General features: G+C 42.3%; 1 protein-coding gene and 1 long non-coding RNA gene across 10 annotated transcripts in view; one reads left to right on the forward strand and one right to left on the reverse strand.

Annotated features, from left to right (window-relative positions):
* The window catches only part of EYA1 (EYA transcriptional coactivator and phosphatase 1), a 321,910-nt gene that overhangs the window by 40,249 nt on the left and 253,931 nt on the right, over positions 1 to 27,730 (reverse strand). For all 9 annotated transcript variants that reach the window (XM_030215486.1, XM_030215477.1, XM_030215459.1 and 6 more), the window contains 2 exons: positions 10,685 to 10,799; positions 10,432 to 10,553 (listed from right to left, as the gene is read on the reverse strand). In XM_030215486.1, the coding sequence (XP_030071346.1) occupies positions 10,432 to 10,553; positions 10,685 to 10,799 (237 nt within the window). The remainder of the gene's footprint in view (positions 1 to 10,431; positions 10,554 to 10,684; positions 10,800 to 27,730) is intronic.
* Positions 22,425 to 25,876, forward strand: LOC115478220. The gene is made up of 3 exons (XR_003943466.1): positions 22,425 to 22,438; positions 24,301 to 24,304; positions 25,793 to 25,876. It is a non-coding gene; the product is annotated as an uncharacterized LOC115478220 (long non-coding RNA).

A 27,730-nucleotide genomic window follows, 5' to 3' on the forward strand; every position in this document is an offset into this window, starting at 1 on the left:
TAGAGACACCCTTGTATTCCTATGGGTGTCTCTAGTGTTAGCATACACTCATTTTTAGTGCGTGCTAATAACAATAACACGCCTATAGTGTGGCTTAATAAACAGGGCCCAAAAACTGATAGATCTATATTTATATCTAGATGTCTCTCTCTCTCTCTATATATATGGTTTATTAAAATTTGCTATACCGCCTTTTTGTGGTAGAAGGTCAAGGCGGTTTACAAAATTAAAATTCCATAAAACACATACTTCAAAAGGAACTCCTTTCATTGATAGAAAAGAAGCTACAACATTCACCTTGATAGGAGAGGATATACACGTACAACAGTTACAAGGAAGCCTATAGGAGCCATATGCCCCAGTCCATAATCTCCAAAAGATGAGTTTTTAAAGTTTAAATTCTTTTATTTAAAAAAATATATACCCCCCCCCCCCCACACACATATATACACAGGAACTAGAAGGGGAGGGGAGGGGGGTCCTGGAATTCGAATGGGAGGGGAGGAGTCCTGGAACTCGAAGGGGAGGGGTGTCTGCAACTCAGAGGAGAGGGAGGGAGGGAGGTAGGGGGGCATGGAACTCGGAGGGGAGGGGGGCTGGAACTCGGAGGAGAGAGAGAGAGACGGAGGGAGGGAGGTAGAGAGGGGGCGTGGAACCTTGCTAGCGCCCGTTTCATTTCTTTCGGAAATGGGCCTCTTTTACTAGTGTAGAAATAATATATATTATCATAATTAATAGGGAAGGGAAGGAAATGATATACTGCCTTTCTGTGGTTTTTGCAATTACATTCAAAGCAGTTTACATAGTATATACAGGTACTTATTTGTACCTGGGGCAATGGAGGGTTAGATGACTTGCTGAGAGTCACAAAGAGCTGCATTTGAAATCAAACCCAGTGACCCAGGATCAAAGTCTGCTGCACTAACCACTAGGCTACTCCTCCACTCCCAGGACAATTTCAGCATGTTCTGCCTACTCAAGGTCATCAAGATATCTTAGCAGAGGTGTGTTTTCATTAGTGCACTTACACAAACAATACACACACAGGCACAAGCACACATGCACATATTCACCCACAGTCAAAGCAATCCAATTGATAAGCTCAGTTCTGAAGGCATTTTATTCCACAGGGTTAGAGCTGCTATTAAAAACATACACATTTGCATGGTAGTATGATGAGCTAGCCATAGTGAAGGTAATTCTAACATATTTGTTGGGACATTTATTGATGGCCTAGTCACCTCATGAGGTGTTGATAATGACCTTAAATATGTTGTTATCTAAAAAACGAGATATTACTTTTTGAATCTTACTTGTTGGGAAATAGATAATGAATGTAAATGTTAACCAAGGGGCAGTAGGCAATGGGCTCCCTACTGTACAACCTGTTAAAATATATACTGTCATATTCCACAAAAGTTGAAAGTTTTATAGAAGCATATAGAAGACAAATAGTACATTACAATATTCCCAATAAGGAAACATAGTTTGAAAGTCAGACACATTTAAAAAAGGCTTAACTGTTGTAATAAATGAATCTTAAAAATTGAAGAATAATCTTGTTGATAAGGAGGTTTCATCATAAGCTGTGAATCAAAATGGCTCCATGGGCATAGTGTGGGGGGACAAGGGTGGAAGCCACTGCAATTTATTGCTCCTCCAGTGGTCTTGTACCTCCTCTCAAACCTTCAATTCTGTTGAAGAAGCTGCATTAAATAAACGTTGCCACTGAGATGTTCTTTCGATACACCCAGAATTTAGGGAACACCCCAAAATAGCTTATAGACGACAAGCTAATGTGGGAGAATTATTAAAGAAACCAAAACAAAGAGGGGAGGCAGGTAGACACTCCCCATGTGGGAGATGTGTATATTGCCGCTTTTCCCTAAACACTGAAAAGATTTGTATACCCCACAGTGATAAAGAATTTATATTAAGATATAACACTAACTGTAATAGCTCCCAAGTGGTGTATTGCATTATGTGTCCTTGTGAACTTTATTATATAGGTCACACTAAACGTCCCTTAAAGAACAGACTAGCAGAGCATGTAAGTAATTTACGTTTGAAGAAAATGATGTGCCCTCTGGTTGCTCATTGGTATGAGTGCAATCATACTGTAGATCAGTTAAAGTGTGTGATTTTAACACAAATTCCCCTTGACAGGAGCCGTGGGGGAGACATCAGTTCTAGATTGTTAGCCATAGAACAGAGATATATTTATACATGGCAAACAGTGACACCTATGGGACTTAATCAAGAGGTAGAATGGATTTAAGAGCCTGTTTCTTTAAGGGAGAAGAAAAAAAGAAAAAAGAAGCGATGCATTGTGGGAGGATATAAGGGTGGGGGTTGTGATTCTCCCTGGCAGTGTTGCCAGGTGGGCGGTTTTACCGCCCAATTGGGCGGTTTTCCGCGACCCGCCGCGGGAAATTTTTGCCCGCGGCGGGTTGCGGTTTTTTGGGCGGTTTTTTGGCCGGCTTTTCGGCCGCGGTGGGCGGGGTTAGTGACGGGGGAGGCGGGGTTAGTGACGGGGGAGGCGGGGCCGATGACGGGGGAGGCGGGGCCGATGACGGCGGGGGCGGGGTTGATGACGGCGGGGGCGGGGGTGATGACGCGGGGGCGGGGGTGTCAGGGGCGGGGTTTGAGTTTGGGCGGGTTTTGGGCTGGATTTTGGGCTCCTTTAGGCTGGAAAAAAATTTTCCACCTGGCAACCCTGCTCCCTGGTTAGTTCAGAGCCACGGCAGTTGGGTCCCAGCCTGAGAAAGTCCTTTGTTGGCACGCTGCCAAACAGAATTGGTTAAAGTAAGTGCAATTATAATATATAAAACATTGTATTTTGATGAGAAATTAATTTGTTTAAAGGTTTGAATTGAAGGGGTGACAGTGGAATTGTGTAATTTTAGGGGATATGGTGGTTCCTCCTGATGAAGAGAACGAAATGCGGTCCTGCATAGAGGAGCCGATGCTTGCTTAAGGACTAGAGTAACAGCAGTTATGAGATTGAAAAGTCTCATCCCGCTAATGTAGTGCCTGAAATCTATTGCAAGTGGAGTTGTTTACCCCCAGAGAAGTGTGTTGGGGTTTGTCTTGAACTTTCATGAAACTTCATGTGAAACCGGAAACCGGAAGAGCAGAGTGAATGGACATATGCAAAGGTTTCTTATTTCTAATTCTGTGATGCCTCTTTGAGAGACGAGATATCATGAACTTTGACACAGTGTGTAATGATATTCAAGAAAGTCATGTATATATAAATCCTCCTTGTTATAGATTTTCTATGCAGGTACTATAAGGTGTGAATGAGCATGAAAGATATAAGAGAATATTGTTTGTGAATAAAGGTTTTAAATACACGTGAGCAGGTTTTGAAGCACACGTGTTTAATAAAGATATTTTGTATTCAATAAGACTGGGGCTATTTAGTGATTGACAATACGAGTGCTCCAGCAGCTCTATTGAGTCCCTAATTGTATAATATTGTAAGTAACCTACGTCAGAAGGAGGCGGGCCTAGGCCAGGGAAGAAGAGACGTCATGGAGACTCTGCGACCAACACAACAGATCTTCCTGCCCGTGCAGCGCTTCAGAAAGAGGTGAGAGGCGCTGCTCGGGTCGGTAATAGGGAGGGGGGTCTCGGTGGAGGGGGGGGAGCGGCGTAGTCGACCTCAGGGGGGGGCAGCGGGGGCGGGGCATGGGGCGGGGCATGGGGCGGGGCATGGGGCGGAAGAATGACGGGAGGCGGAGTTAGCTTTTGCAAAGCAGAAGAACAGGAAGGGAGGGGGACCGGGGCTGCTAGAATTTCGCTTTCTTGTGTGGGGGGGGGGAGTGGCGGACAGTGGGGAGCAGTGGGGGGGGCATGGCCGTCCATACAGGACGCTCCTGATGAGCGCCCTTGCCCCCTCCCGATCCTTTTTTTATTTTTTTTTATTTGCTGTGTTTTCTGACACGTTTTCTTTAAGCTTAAACACAGCTCTTTTGGACATATGTAATGCTACGTTCTTTGGACCAATCACAGCGCTTTTAGCTCTGCTACTGCGCTGGGATTGGCTCAAAGTTTGTTTATTTTTTCACTTTACAATTTTTCCTGGCACAGAGCTGTCCTAACAAGAGGTCCAGACCTCTCGTTAGATTTCCTGCCTTTTTCCTGCGTAAAGGCAATCGGAAAAAGTTAGTGCATCTTGTTTCAATGGGGTTTTTACACTAATTGCTCATCTCCATTCCGTTTTCGTTAGCTGCTAGCTTCCTCGGTAAAAGCCCTTTGATGCATGCAACAGATCAAAATTTCCTTGTTGGAGGGTCATTAAAGGCTCATTAAGCTTTAGTGCATCTGCCTCTTACTTTGGGTGCTGAGCCCCCCAATCCCCCCCCAAAACCCACTACCCACAAATGTACAACACTACTGTAGCTCTTAGGGGTGAAGGGGGCAACTACATGTGGGTACAGTGGGTTTTAGTGACCACTGGGGGAGTAAGGGGAGGTCATCCCCGATTCACTCTGGTGGTCATCTGGTCAGTTCAGGCATCTTTTTGAGGCTTGGTCGCAAGAAAAAATGGACCAAGTAAAGTCGGCTAAGTGCTCATCAGGGACTCCCTTCTTTTTTTACATTATGGGTCGAGGACACCCATCTCTTAAGCACGCCCCAGTCCCGCCTTTGCTACGCTGCCGACACGCCCCCGGGAACTTTGGTCGTTCCCGCAACAGAAAGCAGTTGAGGGCGCTCAAAATCGGCTTTCGATTATGCCGATTTGGGCAACCCTGAGAGAAGGATGCCCATCTCCCGATTTGTGTTGGAAGATGGGCGCCCTTCTCTTTCGAAAATAAGCCTGATAGGCATGCTAGGAAAAACTGGGCTCTCTTACACAGCCCACAGGGGCAGAGAGGGAGGGCTTGCCCTAGCTCAGAGCTGACAGCCAATATGGAAAGCTCACAAGGAGTCAATCACAGGAACTGCAATCTATAGGAAAAGAAGTCATAATATACTGTGCTATTACACACAATGCAATTAAATACAAATAATACTCATATTTTTTTTGTTACATTTGTACCCTGTGCTTTCCCACTCATGGCAGACTCAATGTGGCTTACATATTGTATACAGGTACTTATTTGTACCTGGGGCAATGGAGGGTTAAGTGACTTGCCCAGAGTCACAAGGAGCTGCCTGTGCCTGAAGTGGGAATTGAACTCAGTTCCTCAGGAACAGAATCCACCACCCTAACCACTAGGCCACTCCTCCACTTAAATATACATCATAATATACCCGGCCTCTGTGAATATGAGGGCAAAACAAGCCTGCCTCCAAGACTAGGTGACTGCTTTAGAGAAAAGGTAGAGAAGAGGGCAGGAGTCTAACACAAAGTGGAGGGTAGTGGCCTAGTGTTTAGGGTGGTGCACTTTGGTCCTGAGGAACTGAGTTAAATTCCCACATCAGGCACAGGCAGCTCCTTGTGACTCTGGGCAACTCACTTAACCCTCCATTGCCCCATGTAAGCCACATTGAGCCTGCCATGAGTGGGAAAACACAGGGTACAAATGTAACAAAAAAATAATTTTTAAAGTAGCAAAGGCACAGATAAATCTCTGATTTCTACTAAGACCAGTGTTAATAAATATCAGATATTTAACAATTTTAAGATAGTATAAGCAGCGCACACGATACAGGTAAACAATCAAATATCAGAAATTTAACAGTTTAAGCAGTGCATAAGGTACAGTGGAAGACAAAATTAGAATTTTTATTTTCTTTTTTTGAAATAAATACTGAAAAGGTATGGAGAAGCAGAACTGAAAGCCAGAAGTTTCAGTCAGACAAATAAAATGATCGCACTCATCGGCAAGCTAAATTTAGTGCCGCAGTTCAAAGTGACAACTGACCTCTGAACACACAAACAAAAAACAACAGCGGCTACATAACTGTGACTGTACAGTATATTGATAACTGGCAAACTGAATCATGTATCTTGGCTACTCGATCACTGGACAAAACTCATACCTCTGAAACTAACAGTGAAATCGATTCAAAACAATGTGTTCACTACAGAAAATGCCAGTAATATGGAGGCTGCCTTTCAAGAAAACACATGGATTGGATTTTCATGTCATAATTTAAATCTTGTTTTGTCGCACGGGCTGCAACAGACAAACTCGTATGGTACTACGCATGTAAATTTAGGTGCAGGATCCAATAGCCAAAGAGTAATATGGAGGGGCATAATCGAACGGCGCCGGCCAAATAGATGGCCGGCCATCTATTTGGCCGGCGCCACAAAAAGCAGTCCCGAACCGTATTATCGAAAAAGATGGCCGGCTATCTTTCATTTCGATGATACGGTGTGGGGCCGGCCAAATGTCAAAGATGGCCGGCATCGGTTTTCGCCCATAGTGGAAACTAATGCCGGCGATCTCAAACCCGGCCAAATCCAAGGCATTTATAGTCATGGGAGGAGCCAGCATTTGTAGGTCACTGGTCCCCCTGACATGCCGGGACACCAACCGAGCACCCTAGGGGGCACTTATAAAAATTAAAAAAAAAAAAAAAGCTCCCAGGTGCGTAGCTCCCTTACCTTAGGTGCTGAGCCCTCCAAATCCCCCCAAAATCCACTCCCCACAACTACACCATTACCATAGTACTTAGGGGTGAAGGGGGCACTTAGATGTGGGTATAGTGGGGTTTTTTTTGGGGGGGGGGGGTTGGAGGGCTCCCATTTACCACCACAAGTGTAACAGGTGGGGGGAGGATGGGCCTGGGTCCACCTGCCTGAAGTGCACTGCACCCACTAAAAACTGCTCCAGGGACTTGCATACTGCTGTCAGGGAGTTCAGTATGACATTTCAGGCTGGCATACAGGCTGGCAAAAAAGTTTTTTTTTGGGGGGGGGGGGGTGGGAGGGGTTGGTGACCACTGGGGGAGTAAGGGGAGGTGATCCCTGATTCCCTCTGGTGGTCATCTGGTCAATTGGGGCACTTTTTTGACACTTGGTCCTAAAAATAAATGGACCAAGTGAAGCCGGCGAAATGCTCATCAGAGCCAGCCATCTCTTTTCCATTATCGCGCGAAGCCGGCTATCTCTTAACCATGCCCCGTCCCGCCCCTGTCCTGCCTTCGCTACCCTGCCGAAACGCCTCTTTGAAGTTTGGCCGGCTCCGCGATGGAACGCAGTTGGCGCTGGCCAAAACCGGCTTTCGATTATACCGATTTGGCCGGGTTCAGGAGATGGCCGGCCATCTCCCGATTTGTGTCAGAAGATGGCCAGCGATCTCTTTCGAAAATAAGCTGGATGGGCTCCTAGAAGAGAAATTCTCTACTACAGAAGTGTGAGCTACAGAAGCTCTACTAAGAGACCATATTACTCTTTGGTTTTCGAAGAAGAAGGAACAAGAATATATTGTTCTCTCTGTTATGTTTTGTGACCCCTTACACATGCACCTGTTGAAACATGGCCAGTGTTGGGTCCTTCAATAAACCATTCCTTCAGACTCCTTAATTCTGAAGGCTCATTGTACTTCATTGCTTTTGATATTAATAGGTAAACATAGCACTGGATACCTTGAAGGCAGTTGACAGAGGGAAGAATTTAGGAAATTTTTGGGCCCTTCTACTAAAGTGAACTGAAATCTAAGCTTAGCTTGTGTAAACACAGGACCTTCCCTCCGTGCTAAGTTCAGATTTACCATGGCACTTTTCCAGGCCATTTTCTATTCTTTGGTTTTTAAGTCGTGCGCTATGTTCGCATGAGTACACGGTACCTGGAGAAACTTAGCTCTGGGGCACTTACCACTTCCTATCTAAGAGGCGCTAAAGGGGGAATTCATCAAGCACATTAACGCACTGCGGTAATGTGGTCAAGGTTGGGGCTTGAATCGGGCACAAACTCAGTCAGACACACAAGGTTTGCAAGAAAAACGGAAAATATTTTATTATTTGACACACCATGTGCCCCTGTTACTTTACAGGCTTTCATCCAGCACAATTCCAGTCTCTAATTAGGGCTAGCTCCCAGCCTAGCCCAACACATTCTGTATTCCAGTGGCATAGCCACAGGTGGGCCTGAGTGGGCCGGGGCCCACCCACTTAGGGCTCAGGCCCACCCAACAGTAGTAGACATTTAGCAGTAGCTGGTGGGGATCCCAAGCTCTGCCAGCTGAAGACTTCCCCCTGATGGTAACAAAAACGTTACTCTCCACAATACTGGCATCTGTGCATGCTCAGTTTTCAGCATATGAGTGTTGCAGACTGCCAAGGTGGAAAGAAGCATTTTTCCACCAGCTATTTTGGTGGTGGTGGTGGTGGGTAGGGGGAGAACACTTGGTGCCCACCCAATTCTTGCCTAGGCCCACCCAAAATCTGTTGTCTGGCTACGCCCCCTGCTGTATTCACATCAAAACAAGTACTTTCGGAACATAACTCAAGGTGTCTTCTACCTTGCCAGTCTTCCCACACAACTCTACCAATGAATCCTGAGCCAAACCACTTCCCTTGGTGTCTCCTTAGGTACTACATTTCAGCTTGCAGTGGAGTCCTCTTCTCTCTTGGAACTCCCTCATGGAAAGCTCTCTATCGGGCCACCTTGATTTTTTCAGCCTCAGGGCTTTTAGCTCCAACCTGATCTGAGCCCCGTCCCTGACTCAGCATCAGCCTCAGGCTTGGCAGACTAGCGCTACCTGCTGCAAGGTGTCTGAACTGTATCATCAGAGAGGGAGTGCTCTTACCTATACCATCCATTCCCTCACATGCACCTTAATGCGCACTAAGGATATTAGCACATGCTAAATGAAAAAAAAACCCAAAACATAGGTATAGAATAGGTTTTCATCATTTTTATGTGAATTAAGGCCATGACACCGCTTAATGAATTCCCCCCTCAATGCTCCCATATTAACTCTGTGTTAGCAGTTAGCATGTGGTAATCTGAATGCACTAGATAGTCAACACTTTCATACCCTTTCTACCCATGACATGCCCCCTCCAAAAATATATTTTTTAAACTAGTTAATGCATGGTTAGCATGCTGAAAAGGGGGAAAATACTACAAAATGCATTTGCGATAGCCCGTTTTCCTGCATTAACCCCCTAATTCTATATAAGTCACCAAAAGTGCACGTGCCCAATTTGCATGCACAATTTAATTGAATGAGGTAATTAGTGCCAATCACTGGCTTCACAAGCAATTATTGGCACTAATTAGATTTTATTGGCATTTACACGCAATCTGAAAAAAGGGGTGCAGAAATGGGAGGGTCATGGGTGTTAATGGGGGCATTCCTAAAATTAAAAATGCATTTACAATGAATAATGGGGATATGTGCCTAATGTTTCAGTTGGTACAAATGGCCACACCTAAAGTTTGGCATGAATCCCGGGCATAAGATCTATTCTATAAATTGTGCCTAACTTTGGGGTCCATTTACTACGCTGCGGTAAAAAGTGGCCTGCGGTAGTGTGGGCATGTGACGTCGTACAGCAAACATTCATGGCCACATCCAGCATAACCCAGTCTCCAAGACCCTGATGCAGAAGCGAAACGCTGGCCACCGTCGGCTTGGGGCAAGAGGGTACAGATTGCTGAATGAGTGAGCAGAGGAGCCACTGTACACAGACTCAACGCATGTGCGTGAGCACAGAATAAATCGATTGGCCCTCAAATGAAGATAAGTGCCTTTTGATTGTCTAAGCTCACCCGATGGTAGCAGAGTCTGCATTGAGCCTGTAAATTAATTTAGTACAGAGAGACTGCAGAATTGATGCAGTGTGGATTATATACCACATTTCTTGTAAACTATATTGTGTAGGCAGTATTCTATCCTTGAAAGTTTTTCACGGCCAATGATGAAGAGAGAATCAGCTGGATCCGATTAAGCTCTATAGATACAAGATATCCTTGAGCTCTTTGAGGCCGTTTTCCTGCTGTAGAAATTCCAGCAGGAGACAATTTACAGGTAGCATAACACAGATTCTACCATCACACAGTGGGATTCAGTATTTAATTATAGTCTAGCGATTTGTTGATCCCATCCCTTGAATAATAATTTAGTAACTTCAAAATTACTGCCATGTGGGCATGCTAACTGGGTGGTAGTATCAATTTTGTGCATGCTACACGTGTGGTAGCCCTACCACTGCTTTGTAAAAGGGCCACTTTAAGTGTGGCTTATACAATAGCGCTTTTTACAGAGCCAATTTTTTGGCACTATATATATAGAATCTAACCTTAAAAGCACTTTAAGGGCCAAAAGCAGTTTAGTAGAAGGATCCCTTTATGTTTTGTGAGATGTTCATACATTTTTACATTGATTATTATTATTAGAAGTAGTAGTAGTAATTATTTTACAATTGGATGCAAATAACATTTCGATATAAAGAAGCCAAGTCATTAAAATAAATATTTAATCCATTCTGCAACAGTAACCATACTCTGCATAAATAACTTACCTATTTTAGTTGCACTATAAATATTTTCAATTGGAAATACAACACCTAATCCATAGAGTAAAACTTTTGCCAGTGCCGGAATAAGCTGCGTAGTCGTAACTAAAATATTCACACAGTTTGACCTTCAGAAAAGAAACAAAACAAAAAACATATTAGATCAGTAACCATAACCTGGAAAATAGTAAGCAAAAATCTCAAATTGGGATAATGATCATTTTTGTTTTGATTAGACTTTTTAATAGACTGTATTTACCTAGAATGAATAAGTGTGAGTGCTTTCAGTGCAAGCGTTAACCAGGAGTCCGTAAGAGCTTCAACTTCAGCTCTTAACTGTAACCATGCCTCTCGTTTGGGGGGACCAAGCAGACCTGTGGTTTGAAATAAAGCAAACCCCTGTATGAAAGTCCAGTTTATGAAGGAGGCTGATCTGATAAGCCATATGCTAATTTTTTGTGCTAAGCTTCAACACACAACTTTCTGATGTAAAGCACTAAAAAAAAGTTTTACTTCAATTACAATAAAGCACAGGCTTAGAAGGTACAATGCAAACCTTTGATTCGTATGGGCACCAAAGTGCAAATACATTGCATACAATTGATTTAAGCATACAAAGATTTCTTGCATGCACATAATCCCCCCAATTCTGTAAAGGTTGCTGAAAATTGCATGTACAATTTAGTAAGATAAAATGCCAATTAGTGCCAATAATTGTCTTTTTAACAAGCAATTATTGGCACTAATTAGATTTAATTTGCTGTTACATGCGTAAAGTTAGGTGCACAATCTGCGCCTACAATTTATGTGTGGCCCCAAAAAAGGGGGCACAGAAAGGGCGTTTTGGGGATGAACGGGGGTGTGATTTTCAGTTACACATGTAATTACAGAATAAGGGTGCTCCATGCATAAATTTAGGTGCAGGCATTTGCACCACATTTTCATTGCTGCAAATGATGGCGCTTACATTTATGTATGACCAAAATGCTTAAGCTTTATTCTATAAACTACGCCAAACTTTAGGCATGACATAGAATAGCACTTAAGCGGGGGGTTTTTTGGGCATAAATTTTTTAGGTGCCATTATTGAATTTACCCCAATAAGGGCAATTCTATAACTAGATATGCATGGGTACTCACACCTTTATGCACATAAGTGCAGAGAAAATGAGCACTTACTGCCCTAAGCGCTATTCTGTAAGGCTGCACATACCGTATTTTTCGGACTATAAGACGCACTGGACCATAAGACACACCTAGGTTTTAGAGGCGGTGATCCGGAACTTGGAGGGTGGGCGGCGTGCCAGCCAGCCAGCCAGCCAGCCAAATCTACCTTCGGACTATAAGACGCACCCCCCATTTTCCTCCCAAATTTTTGGGGAAAAAAGTGCGTCTTATAGTCCGAAAAATATGGTAAGTGCTATAATGCACAATTGCAATGGGGTGTATACATGGGTGGAGCATGGGCAGCACATGGGTGGGGCTCCCAGTTTCATGCACTAGAGACACCCATAGGAATGGCATCTCTAGCATTTAGCATGCACTTATTTTTAGCATGTGCGAAAAATGCTACTGCGCCTTTGTAAAAGGACCCCTCAATAAGCTAATGAGCATTGATAACAGCACTTAACAAGCAATGATGAGCACTAATTAGCAATAATTAGAATTTACACACTCAACTAGCTTAAGTGTATTCTGTAACGAAGTGTGTCGAACTTTTAATGCGCACAGGCAAAAGGGGAGTGGTTATGGTGGGAAAATGGGCGTTTCATGGGCATTCTGAAATTTATGCATGTACAGATTATGGCCCAGTGTGCGTAAATCTATGCGCTGGGATTTATGCCACTATTTTATTGTTGTAAATGGATGCATGTAGTTTTAGGCGCTGAAATAACAACCAAGCATATTCTATATACTGCGCCTACATCTAGGTGCCGTTTATAGAATACGCTTAGTTGGCACTGATTTCCACACCAATTTTTTAGGTGCCATATATTGAATCTCCCCCTTAGTGTGCAACTTGGGGAACTACTGAGGATCGGACTGTGGTTTGTTTTGACTGATATTATTGGCAATTAAGTGTTGGTTTATAGTTAATATGCGCTGGGTACTATTTCTTTGTTTGACCCTGTTGGGAATACTTAATGAACATTTGGAGAACCTGCCCGATTATGGTTCACTTATTGCTGTTTGGGTTACTACTATGTGTAAGACAAAATATAGGCTTGTGCCTTATTATAATGATAGATATTTACTTGATTGTGCTGTTTGATCACATGGTACAGAGGTAATTACAGGTTGAATGTGACCTTTTAACAATATTAGGAACAAGTTAGCTCTTCTGACTGTTGGGAAAACATAAGTTTCTGTTAAGTGTAGGAACCATTCTTATATTAGATTGCTAGGTAAAGAGTTTTCCTGTTCAGTTAATTACACTCTACTCCAGTTCCTGCAGTTCATGTCAATGCTAGATCTGTGAACAATAAGTTCTTTTTATTGCAAGATCTTTTGACCTCCCTTGATTTGGGTTTCTTGTTTATTTCTGAAACCTGGTTGACTGAACAAGATAGTCCTTTGATTACTCAAGTATTAATAAAGTTGGAAACTGCCCCATTCTTCAACCTCCAGCATTTCCCATATCCCTTTCTTCAGTTTTCTATTTTTGCTTTTCTGTCTTTAATGTAGTTCTATGCTTTTCTATTTCTATCAAGATTTTTTTTTTTGCTATATAAACCCCCCTGATGGCACATCCCCTAGGCAGTATATCAAGTATTAACAAACTCATATATGTTTGCCTGGGTATAGAATCTTGCATTCTCCTAGACTGGGCAAGAGAGGGGGGCGTTTAGCTTTGCTATATAAGAGTTTTTAAAATGTATCTTGTACGTCTTGTAATGTAAATCCCATAACATTTTTATGGGAAAGGTACAAAAATGGTATGGGATTTGCGTTACAAGACGTATGAGGAGTGACTTGCTGACCTGAACACATATACCCTGGAGAAAAGGAGAAAAAGGGGTGCTATGATACAGACGTTCAAATATTTGAAAGGTTTTAATCCGCAAACAAACCTTTTCTGGAGACGGGAAGGTGGTAGAACTAGGACATGAAATGAGGTTGAAGGGGGGCAGATTCAGGAAAAGTGTCAGGAAGTATTTTTTCACAGAGAGAGTGGTGGATACTTGGAATGCCCTCCCGCGGGAGGTGGTGGAGATGAAAATGGTAATGGAATTCAAAAATACGTGGGATAAAAACAAAGAAATCCTGTTCAAAAGGAATAGATCCACAGAAGCTTAGCGGAGATTGTTGTGGCAACACTGGTAATTGGAAAGCAAAGCTAGTGTGGGCAGACTTCTACAGTCTGTGCCTTGAAAATGGCATGGACAAATCAAGGTCAGGTATACGTATAAAGTAGCACATGTGAGTTTATCTTATTGGGCAGACTGGATGGACCATACAGGTCTTTATCTGCTGTCAGCTACTATGTTATTATGCTACTATGAGGCATATTTTCAAAGCACTTAGACTTAACAAAGTTCCCTAGTAACCTATGGAACTTTGTAAGTCTAAGTGCTTTGAAAATGAGCCTCTAGGTAGAATTTATGACATGTAAGCTTTGGATGATCTTACTGCTGGATCTAATACTATAGGCTTTCTTCTTATATATCACCCTCCTGGGTCTTGGGCCAAGGCCAAATCTGTAGTGCTGGATATCATAGCTCAGGCTATTTTCAATTCTCCAGACTGATTATTTTGGGAGATTTAAATTTGCGTTTACAGGACAACTTTGACTCAAATGTTTCTTATTTTAAAGCTTTTTTTGCATTCTTGTGATCTGTTTTTCCTTGATGGAGGTCCTACTCAAGAGAAGGGCCATTCTTTAGATTTCGTGCAGTTCACCCTTTCAGCTTGGTTGATTTCTCCACATGGTCAGTAGTTCCTTGGCTTGCTGGATTTTATTTTTAATATCTGTCTTACCAAGCCTTTTCTGAAGAGACCTACCAAACTGATCTCAACTAGGGGCAAGACTGATGAAGCTCTTTTTTGGTCAGAGTTGAGTAAGTTACTTCCATCGCCTAATTTTATTACTAGTTCAATAAAATCATGTTGGGATTCAGCTTCTTCAAGTGTATTAGATAAATTCACACTCCTGGTAGAAAAAGAGTGTATTTAGAAAATCACTGTGGTTTTCAGAAGAAATTAACATTGTGAAATAAGATTGATGATGCCTGGAAAGGCACTGGTGTAAAACTATGGAAGTAGATGATAAACCTTCATAGAAGTCTGCTTTTCTGAATTATGTTTAAAAACAATTTTTATTGAGTGTCAGCAAAAGTACAATACAACACAATCATTGATAAAGAACATTTTGACTCTAATACAACTAAGATAAGAAAGCAAAGAAAATATACACTCTTTTCAACCTAAAACCCAAAACCAACCTCCCCCTGCCACCCCTTCCCCCAACCACCCTGATACAAAAAGAATAGGTTGGGAAGACATGCAAGTAAGCCATTCAAGATATGGCTCCAGGCAACAGTATTGGACCAGAAAGGCTCCCAAGTGGTTGGGCTCCCAAGTGGCCTGATAAAGCATTCCCACTGGTGAAGCAAGATCATGAATATAACGCTGTTCCAAGGAAAGGATACCAATCATCTGAATGCGCCATAATTCGAGAGTCGGTGGCACAGAAGAAATCCAATGTTGCAGGATAAGAAACAACATTAGTAAAACAACCAACAATAAAAACGAAGGAAGTCCTACCAAGCAGGGTGTGGCGAGGAAGTGTCAAAAATCAGATGAGGAGAAAGGAAGACCCATGTTTCCATACAGTGAATTGAGAAACTCCCTTCCAAAGAGTCATGAAAACTGGACAGGTCCAAAATATAGGTCCCAGGAAAGCATCCAAGGACAGGCCAAATTGGGCTGGAGCCGCATCAAATGAACCTTTTTGGGAAACATAAAGGCTCATGACTATTCTGTATTACATCTCCCTAAAGGAAAGGCTTGCAGTATGAGTCTTGAGGCTCTTCAGTCCTTGCAATAGCCACTCCTGTTCCAAAGGCACCTCATTATCAGTAGAATAAGCCAACAATAAAGTGGCATAGTCCCTTTGTGGCATGTTATCCTGCAAAGGAGGATGATGAAAACACAGAGGCGCCTTTTGCTGGGAATTGAGAGTGTTGGCAGTGAACAGTTGTTCATAAATATCCAAAGTAAGGCATGTTGCAAATAAAGTCGCCATGTAATGACAAAGCTGCAGGTAGGCATAAAAATCCTGAGAAAGCAGATGAAACTGTTCCCGAAGCAAAGCAAAAGACTTTAAGGACCCCTCATCTGTCAGAGCGTGAAATAAGTACCAAATGTCCAGTTGTTCCCAATGAAGAAAAGATGGAGTGTCTGTGTATATAAAAAAAAAATAAAGAGCTCCATTTTTGTGCATTTTCTTAGTGTGGCTAAGACTATATTTTCACCTATGGGTATGTCTCTTTGGAATTCCTTTCCCTATCATGTTAGGACTGAAAAGAAAATATTAGAAATTTTGGAAAACCTTTCTGTTTGGTAGGCTATAATCATATGAATGCTGCTAATTTTGATATAGATTGTATATTTTATTATACTTTTCTGTAAATTTGTATCCTGTATATTGCTTTTTATTATTTGTACTGCGTTGAATCTGTAATGAGGAAAATTGCAGTCAACAAGAATTATTGATTTCTTATAAAGAGAATTACTCAAGTTGGTGTACAACAGGTACAGTTTAACATAAAATGTACAATTTTGTTAACAGCATAACAATAGTAAAATGACTAACTATAAGCATAAATACAATGAATGAGGTGAGCTTGGAGATGGCGAATTGAATTTTAATAACAGGAATAACATGATACAGTATCGGAAATATCAATATTTAACAGCACTGTACAGTGATAGTATAACAGAAATATAAATGAATAGACAGCATGGAAGAACATTTAAATAACAGATATGAGGAGATGTCAGCATCATAGATACATGATGGCAGATAAGGGCCAAATGGCCCATCCAGCCTGCCCATCTTCAGCAACCACTGTCTCCTCCTTTCCCTAACAGATCCCATGTGCCTGTCCCATGCTTTCTTAAATTCAGACATAGTCCTTCCCTCCACTAACTCCAAGAGGCTATTCTTCTCCTGAGCCTATAACTTGTCAACTTCATCCTAAGCCCTCTCATTCCAGAGTTTTTGTTCATTTGAAAAAGGCTCACCTCCTATATTAATCACATAGAGATACTTAAATATATCTATCATATCCCCTCTCTCCCACCTTTCTTCCAGAGTATACATATTCCCCCAGATTCTATATAGCGCAACTTAAATTGGGTGCACAAATCCAATTGTTTTCTAGATTTGCATCAGCAACTTAATCAGTTAACAAGCCAATCAGTGCCAATAATTGGCAATTAACAATTATTGACACTAATTTGCATTAATTAGAATTTACGTGCACAACTGTCTAAGCATATTCTGTAACATGATGCACATAAATTCTAAGTCGCATAGTTGAAAAGGGGGCGTGGCCACGGGCATGGTCATTTCTAAAACCCATACGCGTTGTTAAAGAATACACCTGGTCCACACCTAAATTAGGCATCAACATTTACACCAAGATTTACTTGCTTTAACTGTCCACAACTAAATTTAGTTGCACCGATGGACGCTCAGCATATTCTATAAACTGAACAGACTGTCCTAAATTTAGGTGTACTTTATAGAATACACCTAGGAATTTTTTTTCTGTGCCAATATTTTAGGCGTGATATATAGAATCTAGTCCATTGTGGTCAATGTCTATCCCCATAACTAACCAATTTTGTAATCGCTCTCTGTACTGACTCCATCCTATTTATATCTTTTTGAGGTGCGGTCTCCAGAATTGCACAACGTATTCTAAATGGGGCCTCACTAGAGACTTATACAAAGGTACTATCACCCAGTTTTTTTCCTGTTGGCCACTCCTCTCCCTAATAATACAAATGAAATACTTAACAAGCATGCATTCTAACATTTGAATAATATAGCTATGATGCTACGGCTGTTCGTATAATACAATGAAACATCTTTCTATGTAGCTGAGGGGCCAAGTGCAGATATATAGACAGGGACAAGAATTAGACTGGGTTGCATTTATTGTTTGTGGTGGACTGCATTCTGTAATTCTTGTGTTAAACAGTTTACACATTTTACTAAGTAGGAGGTAAATCAAAACTCAAATATGCTTTTCTCAAAATTTATGCTATGAAAGGCCAATTTGATAAACTATGCGCTAACAATGATGTGTGTTACACATGTTAATGTTTAGAATACTAGCATATAAAGGGAAAGGGAAGGGGAAATGGGACTTGATATACTGCCTTTCTGTGGTATTTTGCAACTACATTCAAAGTGGTTTACATATATACAGGTACTTATTTTGTACCTGGAGCAATGGAGGGTTAGGTGGCTTGCCCACAGTAACAAGGAGCTGCAGTGGGAATTGAACCCAGTTCCCCAGGGTCAAGGTCTGCTGCACTAAGCACTAGGATACTCCTCCACCTCCAATATTCTCCCTATCTTGCATAGCACGTATGTACAAGGGGGTGTACACGGGCAGAGTGCAGGCAGGACATGGGTGGGGTTTCCACTTACACCTGTAACTTACAGAATAGTGTAAGTTATGGGCATAGCTGCCACATATAGCCATTGGCACTTACACCAGCTCTATGGCTGGCATAAGTGTGGGCACTTAGATGTTAGGCATGCCGATACCTGGCTATGCTTGTATTCTATAACAGAATCCAGCACCTTGGTTCCGTTATAGAATAGATTTCTATGTGTGGCCTCAGGGTGCCTTAATGGAAGTGCTTAGTTATAGAATTATCCCCTTAAAGCAGTGGTTCTCAACCGGTGTGTGAGCACCTGGGAATTGTGTCACACAGAGCTGGCACAGGGGCAGAGGTTCTGGACTTGTTTGTGTGTGTAGAGGGGGAAGGGGATAACCAGGATGAGGGGAGAGAAGCTGGACTGCAGGGGATGCAAGCAAGAGAGCGGGAGAGATGCTGGACCTACAGGAGATGCGGTTATACAAACCCAGATGCCATGTTCTTTCTTGGGTTGAATAGACAGTGATCTATGCTTAAGGGACTTTCACTTCTAGTGCACGGTTTGAGGCCTACATGACCTGGAAAGGAGCACAGCATTGAGATTTGTGTAGCTGCCTCTCCTGTCAATGGCCTGGGTTTACAGTGACAACTCTCCCCTTGGAATTGTGGAGGAGAGGCCTGGTGGTTAGAGCACCAGTCTTGACATCCAGAGATGGCAGATTCAAATCCCACTACTGCTCCTTGTGATGTTGGGCAAGTCACTTAACCCTCCATTGCCTCGGGTACAAACTTACATTGTGAGCCCTCCAGAGTCAGGGAGATACCCAGTGTACCTGAATGTAACTCACCTTGAGCTACTACTGAGAAAAAAGTGTGAGCAAAACCTAAATAAGAATAATAAAAGTGTTATAGGCCCACATGAACATTACCACAATGTTTGATTTTTCCATCTTTGAGGTGCTTGCACTTTTCTGTTAATAGCGAAGGTAGCATTATGTTATGTTGGCCCTACTGGATGGAATGAACTAGCTTTGAGATTTTGTTTTTTGCAGAAGCTTGACATTTTTATTTGCACAGAAATATTTGGGGATTTAATTCAGTATGTATTTATTGTAAGAAAACGAAGGAATATGCTGATTTTGTGTTTGTATGTGATTTCTTAAAACTACTGTGTTGGTTTATTTTGTAACCCACCTAGTTAATAGGTGGGCTATAGATGTTTTAAATAAATAAATAAAAATAATTGCTTGTTAAAAAGCCAATTATTGGTGCTAATTAGCTTGTTATTTAATTTTTGGCAACGTTTACAGAGTTAGGGGGAAAAGTATCTATTTTAAGCCTATTTGTAAAGGCAACATAAGCTCCAATTTGCCTTGATAAAACAGGCTCCCATCAAACCCAATAGTACACAAGTGTCCAGATATAAATTTATATCTGGCCTAAACAGGTGTTCATGCGTGTGCGTACTCTACAGGCATAGCCACATACTTTATAAAATACGTACATATGTCTCAACTTCTCCTCTCAAACAACATCTCCAGGAAAACCTATACTGGAAGATTGGAGGGTGGCCAATGTAACGTCGATTTTTAAAAAAAGGTTCCAGAGGAGATCTGGGAAATTATAGACCGGTGAGCTTGATGTTGGTGCCAGGCAAAATGGGAGAGACTATTATAAAGAACAAAATTACAGAGAATAATCAAACGCATGGATTAATGAGACAAAGCCAACATGGATTTAGTGAAGGGAAATCTTGCCTCACCAATCTATTACATTTCTTTGAAGGGGTCAACAAACATGTGGATAAAGGTGAGCCGGTCGATTTTGTATACCTGGATTTTCAAAAGGAGTTTGACAAAGTACCCAATCTCGGCTAAGCTTCTAAGGAATGGATCCTCAGAAGCTTAACCAAGATTGGGTGGCAGATCCGGTGGGGGGAGGCAGGGCTGGTGGTTGGGAGGCGGGGCTAGTGCTGGGCAAGACTTCTACGGTCTGTACCCTGAAAATGGCAGATACATATCAAGGTAAGGTATACACAAAAAGTAGCACATATGAGTTTATCTTGTTGGGCAGACTGGATGGACCGTGCAGGTATTTTTCTGCCATCATCTACTATGTTACTATGTTATGAAAGACTCCAGAGGAAATTGGAGAGTCATGGGATAGGCGGTAGTGTCCTATTGTGGATTAAGACCTGGTTAAAAGACTGAAAACAGAGAGTAGGGTTAAATGGTCAATATTTTCAATGGAGAAGGGTAGATAGTGGGGTTCTCCAGGGGTCTATGCTGGGACCGCTGCTTTTTAGCATATTTACAAATGATCTAGAGATGGGAGTAACTAGTGAGATAATTGAATTTGCTGACGACACAAAGTTATTCAAAGCTGTGAAATCGCAAAAGGATTGTGAAAAAGTACAAGAGGACCTTACGAGACTGGGAGACTGGGCATCTAAATGGCAGATGACATTTAGGGCCCTGTATACTAAGCTGCGTTATAGGCACATTAGAAACATAGAAACATGATGGCAGATAAAGGCCATATGATCTATCCAGTCTGCCCATCCTCTGTAACCCCTAATTCTTCCTGTTCCTAAGTGATCCCACATGCTTATCCCATGCCTTTTTAAATTCTGGAACAGTCCTCAACTCCACCACCTTCACTGGGAGGCCATTCTACGCCTCCACCACCCTTTCTGTGAAATAATACTTCCTCAGGTTACTCCTAAGCCTATTCCCTCTTGACTTTGTCATATGTCCCCTTTAATGTGCATGAATCATGTATGCATCTACAATATTCCTATAGGTGCCTACATGGTTAGCACGTGAACTAATTGTAGGTGCGTTAAAAATACTAACGCACCATAGTAATCAGGGCCATTAATGTAAGCAAGTGCAAAGTGATGCATGTGGGAAAGAGGAACCCGAATTATAGCTACGTAATGCAAGGTTCCACATTAGGAGTCACTGACCAGGGAAGGGATCTAGGCGTCATCGTTGGTGATACGTTGAAACCCTCAGCTCAGTGTGCATTGGTGGCTAAGAAAGCAGATAGAATGTTAGGTATTATTAAGAAAGGAATGGAAAACAAAAATGAGGATGCTATAATGCCTTTGTATCTCTCCATGGTGCAACCATACCTCGAATATTGTGTTCAATTCTGGTCACTGCATCTCAAAAAAGATATAGTGATATTAGAAAAGGTACAGAGAATGGGGATAAAAATGATAAAGGGGATGGAATTACTTCCCTATGAGGAAAGGCTAAAACGGCTAGGGCTCTTCAGCTTGGAGAAAAGACAGCCGAGGGGAGATATGATAGATGTCTATAAAATAATGAGTAGAGTGGAATGTGTAGACATGAATCGCTTGTTTATTCTTTCTAAAAATACTAGGACTAGGGGGCACGCAATGAAGCTACAAAGCAGTAAATTTAAAATGAATTGGAGAAAATATTTCTTCACTCAACGTGTAATTAAACTCTGGAATTCGTTGCCAGAGAATGCAGTAAAAGCAATTAGCTTAGTGGTGTTTAAAAAAGGTTTGGATGGCTTTTTTTTTTAATTTGTACCCCGCGCTTTCCCACTCATGGCAGGCTCAATGCGGCTTAGGTACTTATTTGTACCTGGGGCAATAAAGGGTTAACTGACTTGCCCACAGTCACAAGGAGCTGCCTGTGCCTGCAGTGGGAATCGAACCCAGTTCCCCAGGACCAAAGTCCACCACTCTAACCACTAGGCCACTCCTCCACTCTAAGAAAAGTCCATAGATCATTATTAAAATGGGGAAAATCCATTGCTTATTTTTAGGATAAGCAGCATAAAATGCATTGTACTGTTTTGGGATCTTGCCAGGTACTTGTGACCTTGACTGGCAACTGTTGGAAACAGGATGCTGGGCTTGAAGGACCTTCGGTCTGTCCCAGTATGGCAATACTTATGTACTTATACAAAAGAGGGCAATTAAGTGCCTTAACATGGGTGCCAAAATGCATGCAAAATGCTGAGTACTACCCCCCAAATTCTATATATTGCACCTGAAGTTGTGCATGATAATTTGGCCACATGGTCAAATTGCACACACAACTTAATTAACAAGCCAGTCAGCACTGATAATTAGTACTTAACCAATTAGTGGCACTAAGTGGTTTTAATTAGAATTAATGTGCACAACTTTTGAGATATATTCTATAACATGGTGTGCATAGTTTTAATGTGTGCTGTCAAAAAGGGGGTGAGGCCATAGGCATGGAATGGACGGGTTGTGGACATTAAAAAAAATAGGCACATTATTACAGAATACATCCGCTCTCAGAGAAATTCTATATATGGCATCTAAAAAATTGGCGCTGAAATCAGTGCCGACTAAAGATATTCTATAATCGGCACCTAGATTTAGGTGCCAATTATAGAATATGCTTAGTTGATATTTCAGCAACCTGAATCTATACGCATCTATTTACACCAATGAAAATGTGGCGTTAAATCGTGGCACATAGACTTATTTATTTAACACATTTATACCCCACATTTTCCCACTAGTCTCAGGCTCAATGTGGCTTACACAATATTGGAGGGCAGATTACAGTTCAATAAAATACAGTTAATGTAAAGTAAGGTAGTGATCGTATAGATATCGTATAAAACAACAAAGATAATAAGAGATAATAAAAGATCAATAAGGTCCACAAATTTTGCTGTGACAAAAAGCAGTAACTTAAGTTGAGTCTGGAGGATAAGCCTTCTGGAATAAGGATGTCTTCAGTAATTTCCTGAAATTTAGATAGTTCTGAGTTGATTTTAAGAATTTGGGCAATGCATTCCATAGCTGTGTGCCAATGAAGGAGAAGCTGGATGCATAGGTAGATTTGTATTTTAGGCCATAGAGTCATATAGGCAAGAAGGAAAATACAGGCATGTAAAGTTCAGAAAGCCCATGAAATGCCCATTTCCTTGCCCATAACCATGCTCCTTTTTTGCCAACACATGTTATAAGCTTGGCATACATCGTTACAGAATACGCTTAGCGAGCTGTACACGTAAATTCTAATCTAATCAGTGCCAATTTGTGCTCATTGTTGCTTGTTAAGTGCTGTTTTCAGTGCTCATTAGCTTATTAAGCAAATACAGTTGCGCACATTGTTATAGAATCTACGCCAATTTCGGCACGGATCTCTGGGCATGCTATATAGAATTTGGGGGTCTGTGCATAACTTAAGCGCAGGTATTTAGGTCTGGTTTTACCTACTTTGGTACCCCTAAATTTTAATTGCGAGAACAGCACATGAGCATATTCTATAAACTATGTGTAACTTTAGGTGTAGTTTATATAATCACACTAGGGGCCCCTTTACGAAGCTACGGCAAAAGGGGGCCTTCACTGGCATCGGTGCATGTTTTTGACATGCGCCGAGGCCCCCTTTTACCGCAGCAGTTAAAAGGCAGGTTTCTTTTTTTCAGGAAATGGCTGAACGGCCATTTTGGGGGGGGGGGGGAGCACTTATCGCCAGGTACACATCGGCGCTACAAAAAATAAAAAATATAAATACATATTTTTGCAGCGCCTGGTATGATGCATATTGGGGGTGGGTACTACCTCTGGGCTGCTGTGGTAGCCCACCTGTACTTCCCTTTTAGTGAATGGTAAGTCCACGTTGGGCTTACTGCCGCTTTGTAAAAGGGACTAGACCTGAGTGGTTTTACGGCGTTGATTTTTAAGACACCATATACAGAATTCCCCCCAAACACTATTCTATAACATCATCTGGGTGCTAAATACAGCGTAAGTCAGCACTTATATGCCAACATTTAGATGTCAGTACTTATGCCTGGTCTATCGCAGGTGAAATGCTACAAGCTAGCACATAGTTTACTGTATTCTGTAAATTATGTGTATAAATGTGGCACACTACCCCCCCCCCCCCAGATTCTATATATGATGCTTAAAGTACGCAAATGAATTGGATAAGGAGTTCTGAACCATCAATAATCGCGTGCTACCTACCAATTATTGATGTTAATTAGCACTCTATAAGGCACGGTGCCTAATTTCCATGGAGCATATCTCAAAAGGGGGCATGGCCATGGGTGTGTCGGGGCATTCTAAAACATTGCATGTGGAATTACAGAATACTGCCTAACTGCAAATAGCTTGGGCGCCCCCCTTTATCGAATAGCACTTAGCACTGAATTTTTTCAGCACCTAAGTTTCGGCTCAGTTTATTAAATTCCCTCTTTGCGCACTGCAATCTCAATTTGCAGAATGGTGCTTATTGCACACAGAGCATTTATGCACGAGAAATGTTACATTCATGCCCATCAGTGCTACTATTCTGTAATCGTAACACATAAATGGGACTTATGTTCATTGGAGCCAACTCTGTGGGTGCTTGAGCAGGGGCGTATCTGGACTCTGGCGGTAGGGGGGGCCAGAGGGAGGGGGCACATTTTAGCCCCCCCCCCCGGCGCCACCGATCCCCCCCGCCATTTCCGGACCCCCCCCCGCCACTGCCAGACCCCCCTTGCCACCAATGACACTCTCCACCCCCTCCCGCCGCCGCCAACCCTCCCCTGCTGCTGTCACTTACCTTTGCTGGCGGGGGACCCCAACCCCCCACCAGCCGAGGTCCTCTCTTCCATGCAGGCTGCAAGTTGCAATGCTTCCTGTTCTTCTGAGTCTGACGTCCTGCACATACAACGCGCAGGACGTCAGACTGAGTTCCAAATTCTGAGTCTGACGTCCTGCACGTTGTACGTGCAGGACGTCAGACTCAGAAGAACAGGAAGCGTTGCAACTTGCATCCTGCACGGAAGAGAGGACTTCGGCTGGCGGGGGCTTGGGGTCCGCCACCAGCAAAGATCGGCGACGGGTTAGTGGCGGGCGTGCGGGAGGGAGGGGGAGGTGGAGAGGGTCGATGGTAGGGGGGTCCAGGCCCCTGTGGCCCCACGCAGATACGCCCCTGTGCTTGAGTACCCCCAATATTGAGAAAATTCCTTGTATGTATCCAGAGAGGGGTTATTTCCATTGGGCTTAGCACCCTCAATAATTTTGATAAGTTGGCTCCTATGCTTATGTTTAGGTGCAAAGATTGCAGAATGAAGGTGAAACTATATAAATGTAAGTGCTCTCTTTCCAGGTGCCTATTTCTTATATGCATAAATGGCCTTAATTTTAGAAGAACCTTTTTCTATGTGTAAAACCGGCTGTGCATGCTGAAAAATCCCCCTCCCCCCACCTTCCACTATGTGGCAATTGTTTATGCTTGGGAAGGGCACATTGCCTGCAGCCCTGTTTTGATGTGCTCTTCCTAGCTTGGAATTTTCCTTAGATTGTCAAATCCCATTCAAATCTAAATCAAATGATTCAGGGTCAATTACAACAGTTTTGGCTTAAAGTAGAGCACAAAAGTACAAAATGTCTGCAGGTCAGTTTACTTGCACTATTTTGATGTAACACATTTGTTTTTGAGACACAATCATTTCCTGAGACAGCAGGAAGGGGAAACAATCTGAAGAAAAAAAAACATGTAAAAAGTTCTAAACAAAACAGGGCTTTCACCTGAAAGTGAATATTTAAGAATCCAGCAAAGGTTCCACAATGCTTTTTGGTGTAAGATTTTGCTTACATAAGTGGATTTTTTTCTCCTTCCTGAAACTCTAGGGCATTAAGGACCAGATTCTATATGTGGCGCTTAAAAAATCCACCTAAATGTATTCTATAAGTGGTGCCTAGATTTAAGTGTGGTATGTAAAGTACGTTTAGTCGATATCCTAGTACCTAGAACTACATGCATCCTATTTACACCAACAAAAATGTGGCATAAATCCTGGCATGTAGATCTAGGTGCAGAAGTCCATATTCTACAAAACACACGTATATTTTAGAATGCTCACAAAGCACCCATTTCCTCGCCCATAACCACACCCCTTTTTCACCTATGTGCATTAAAATTTAGGCGCAGTGCATTATAGAATATGGTTAGGGAGTTGTGTGCATAAATTATAATTATTGCCAATTAGTGCTCATAATTGCTTAAGCGCTTTTAACAAAGTTGATTGGCTTGTTAAACCAATCAAGTTACATGTGCTGTTATAGAATAGAATTTTGGTGCGGAATGCTAGGTGCACTTTATGGAATCCAGGGGTAAATCCTTGAGCAAATGACACACTGTTTGAACTTGTTTATATATATATATTTCAAAGAGGTCTTTATTGACAAATCATAAATATTTGAATATATTTTTACAATTGTAGATCACTCGTACTAGTTCAACCAATATACAGGAAATACATCACTAAAATTAGACATCAGCAAAACTGATAAATACAATAGAAACATATTAAATCATAAACAATTAAAACAATTATATCACAAACAATTAATAAAAGCTTTGATACTTTTTGGTTCTACTTTTGCTAGAATGTTTAATCTGCAGTGGCGTTCCTAGGGTGGCTGACACCCGGGGCGGATCGCCGATGCGCCCCCACCCGGGTGCAGCGCAACCCCCCCCCCCCCCCCGGCGAAAGGACACCTCCCCCGGGTGCATTTTTACCTGCTGGGGGGAGGGGGGGTGCCGGGCGCCTGTCGGCTTCGCTCGTTCCATGCTCCCTCTGCCCCGGAACAGGAAGTAACCTGTTCTGGGGCAGGAGCACAGAACGAGCGGAGCCGACAGGCGCGCGGCACCCCCCCCCCCCCAGCGGCGTGCACCCGAGGCGGACCGTCACCACCGCCCTCCCCTTGGTACTCCACTGTTAATCTGGCCTTACAATTTAACTCCACTTTCTTGCTTTAGATAATCCTGGCAACCCTAATGCCTAGCCCTATTCCTTACAATACCTAACTAGTTAACAGATTTTAGAGCAGGGATTTGCATCCCATTCCTCCAGTCCACCCAGCCAGTCAGGTTTTCAGGTTACCCACATGAATATGCATATGATACATTTGTATGCAGTATCTCCCCTGTATGCAAATCTATTTCTTGCATATTCATTGTGAGATTGGCTCGGTGTGTTCCAAGGACTGGATTCAGAACCCCTGTTTTAGAGAGATACAGATTTATTCATTTTAACAGAACATAAACCAACCCAATGCATAATTGAGCTAGTTATTTCTAATTGTTTGGGCCTACTTCCATTGAGTCCTATAGGTACTGCCATATAAACATCATCAGCCTGCACCAGTCGAATAGGTGATGATGCCCTTCAGCCAAGCAAATAACTGGGTGGAGCTCCCCCACTCCATTTCCTGGCTTCTTGGGGATTCAATTCTATCCTGTCCTCTGTCAGCTAACTGATAGTGACAGGTATTACACCACAGCATTGGTCTTTAATGTCAAATTCTTCATCCCAGTTGGCCATGTTGCCCCTCAGTCAAACTACCACAGCAAGTCCATCCCCACCCAGAGTTTTCTATACCACCATTATTCCAGAAGTATTCAAAGCAGTTTACAATAAGTGGAAAACAAAACTCTAACAATAAGGAGAAAATAACAATCTAGCACAATTACAGTAAGAAAAAATAAACCTGAAGTAAACAATATTTTAAAGTAAGACAAAATTATTATTCAAATAAAGGAGAAATAAGACAGTTCAAGCTTCAATTCCATAGGTTACTTATTCCATATTCTAGCCCCGACAAAAGGAAGAGATACCTCATAAACAGATTTAAATCAGATGTTTTTTAAGGAAGAAA

Source organism: Microcaecilia unicolor, chromosome 1 (genome assembly GCF_901765095.1).
Source record: "Microcaecilia unicolor chromosome 1, aMicUni1.1, whole genome shotgun sequence".
Classification (NCBI taxonomy): Eukaryota; Metazoa; Chordata; class Amphibia; order Gymnophiona; family Siphonopidae; genus Microcaecilia; species Microcaecilia unicolor.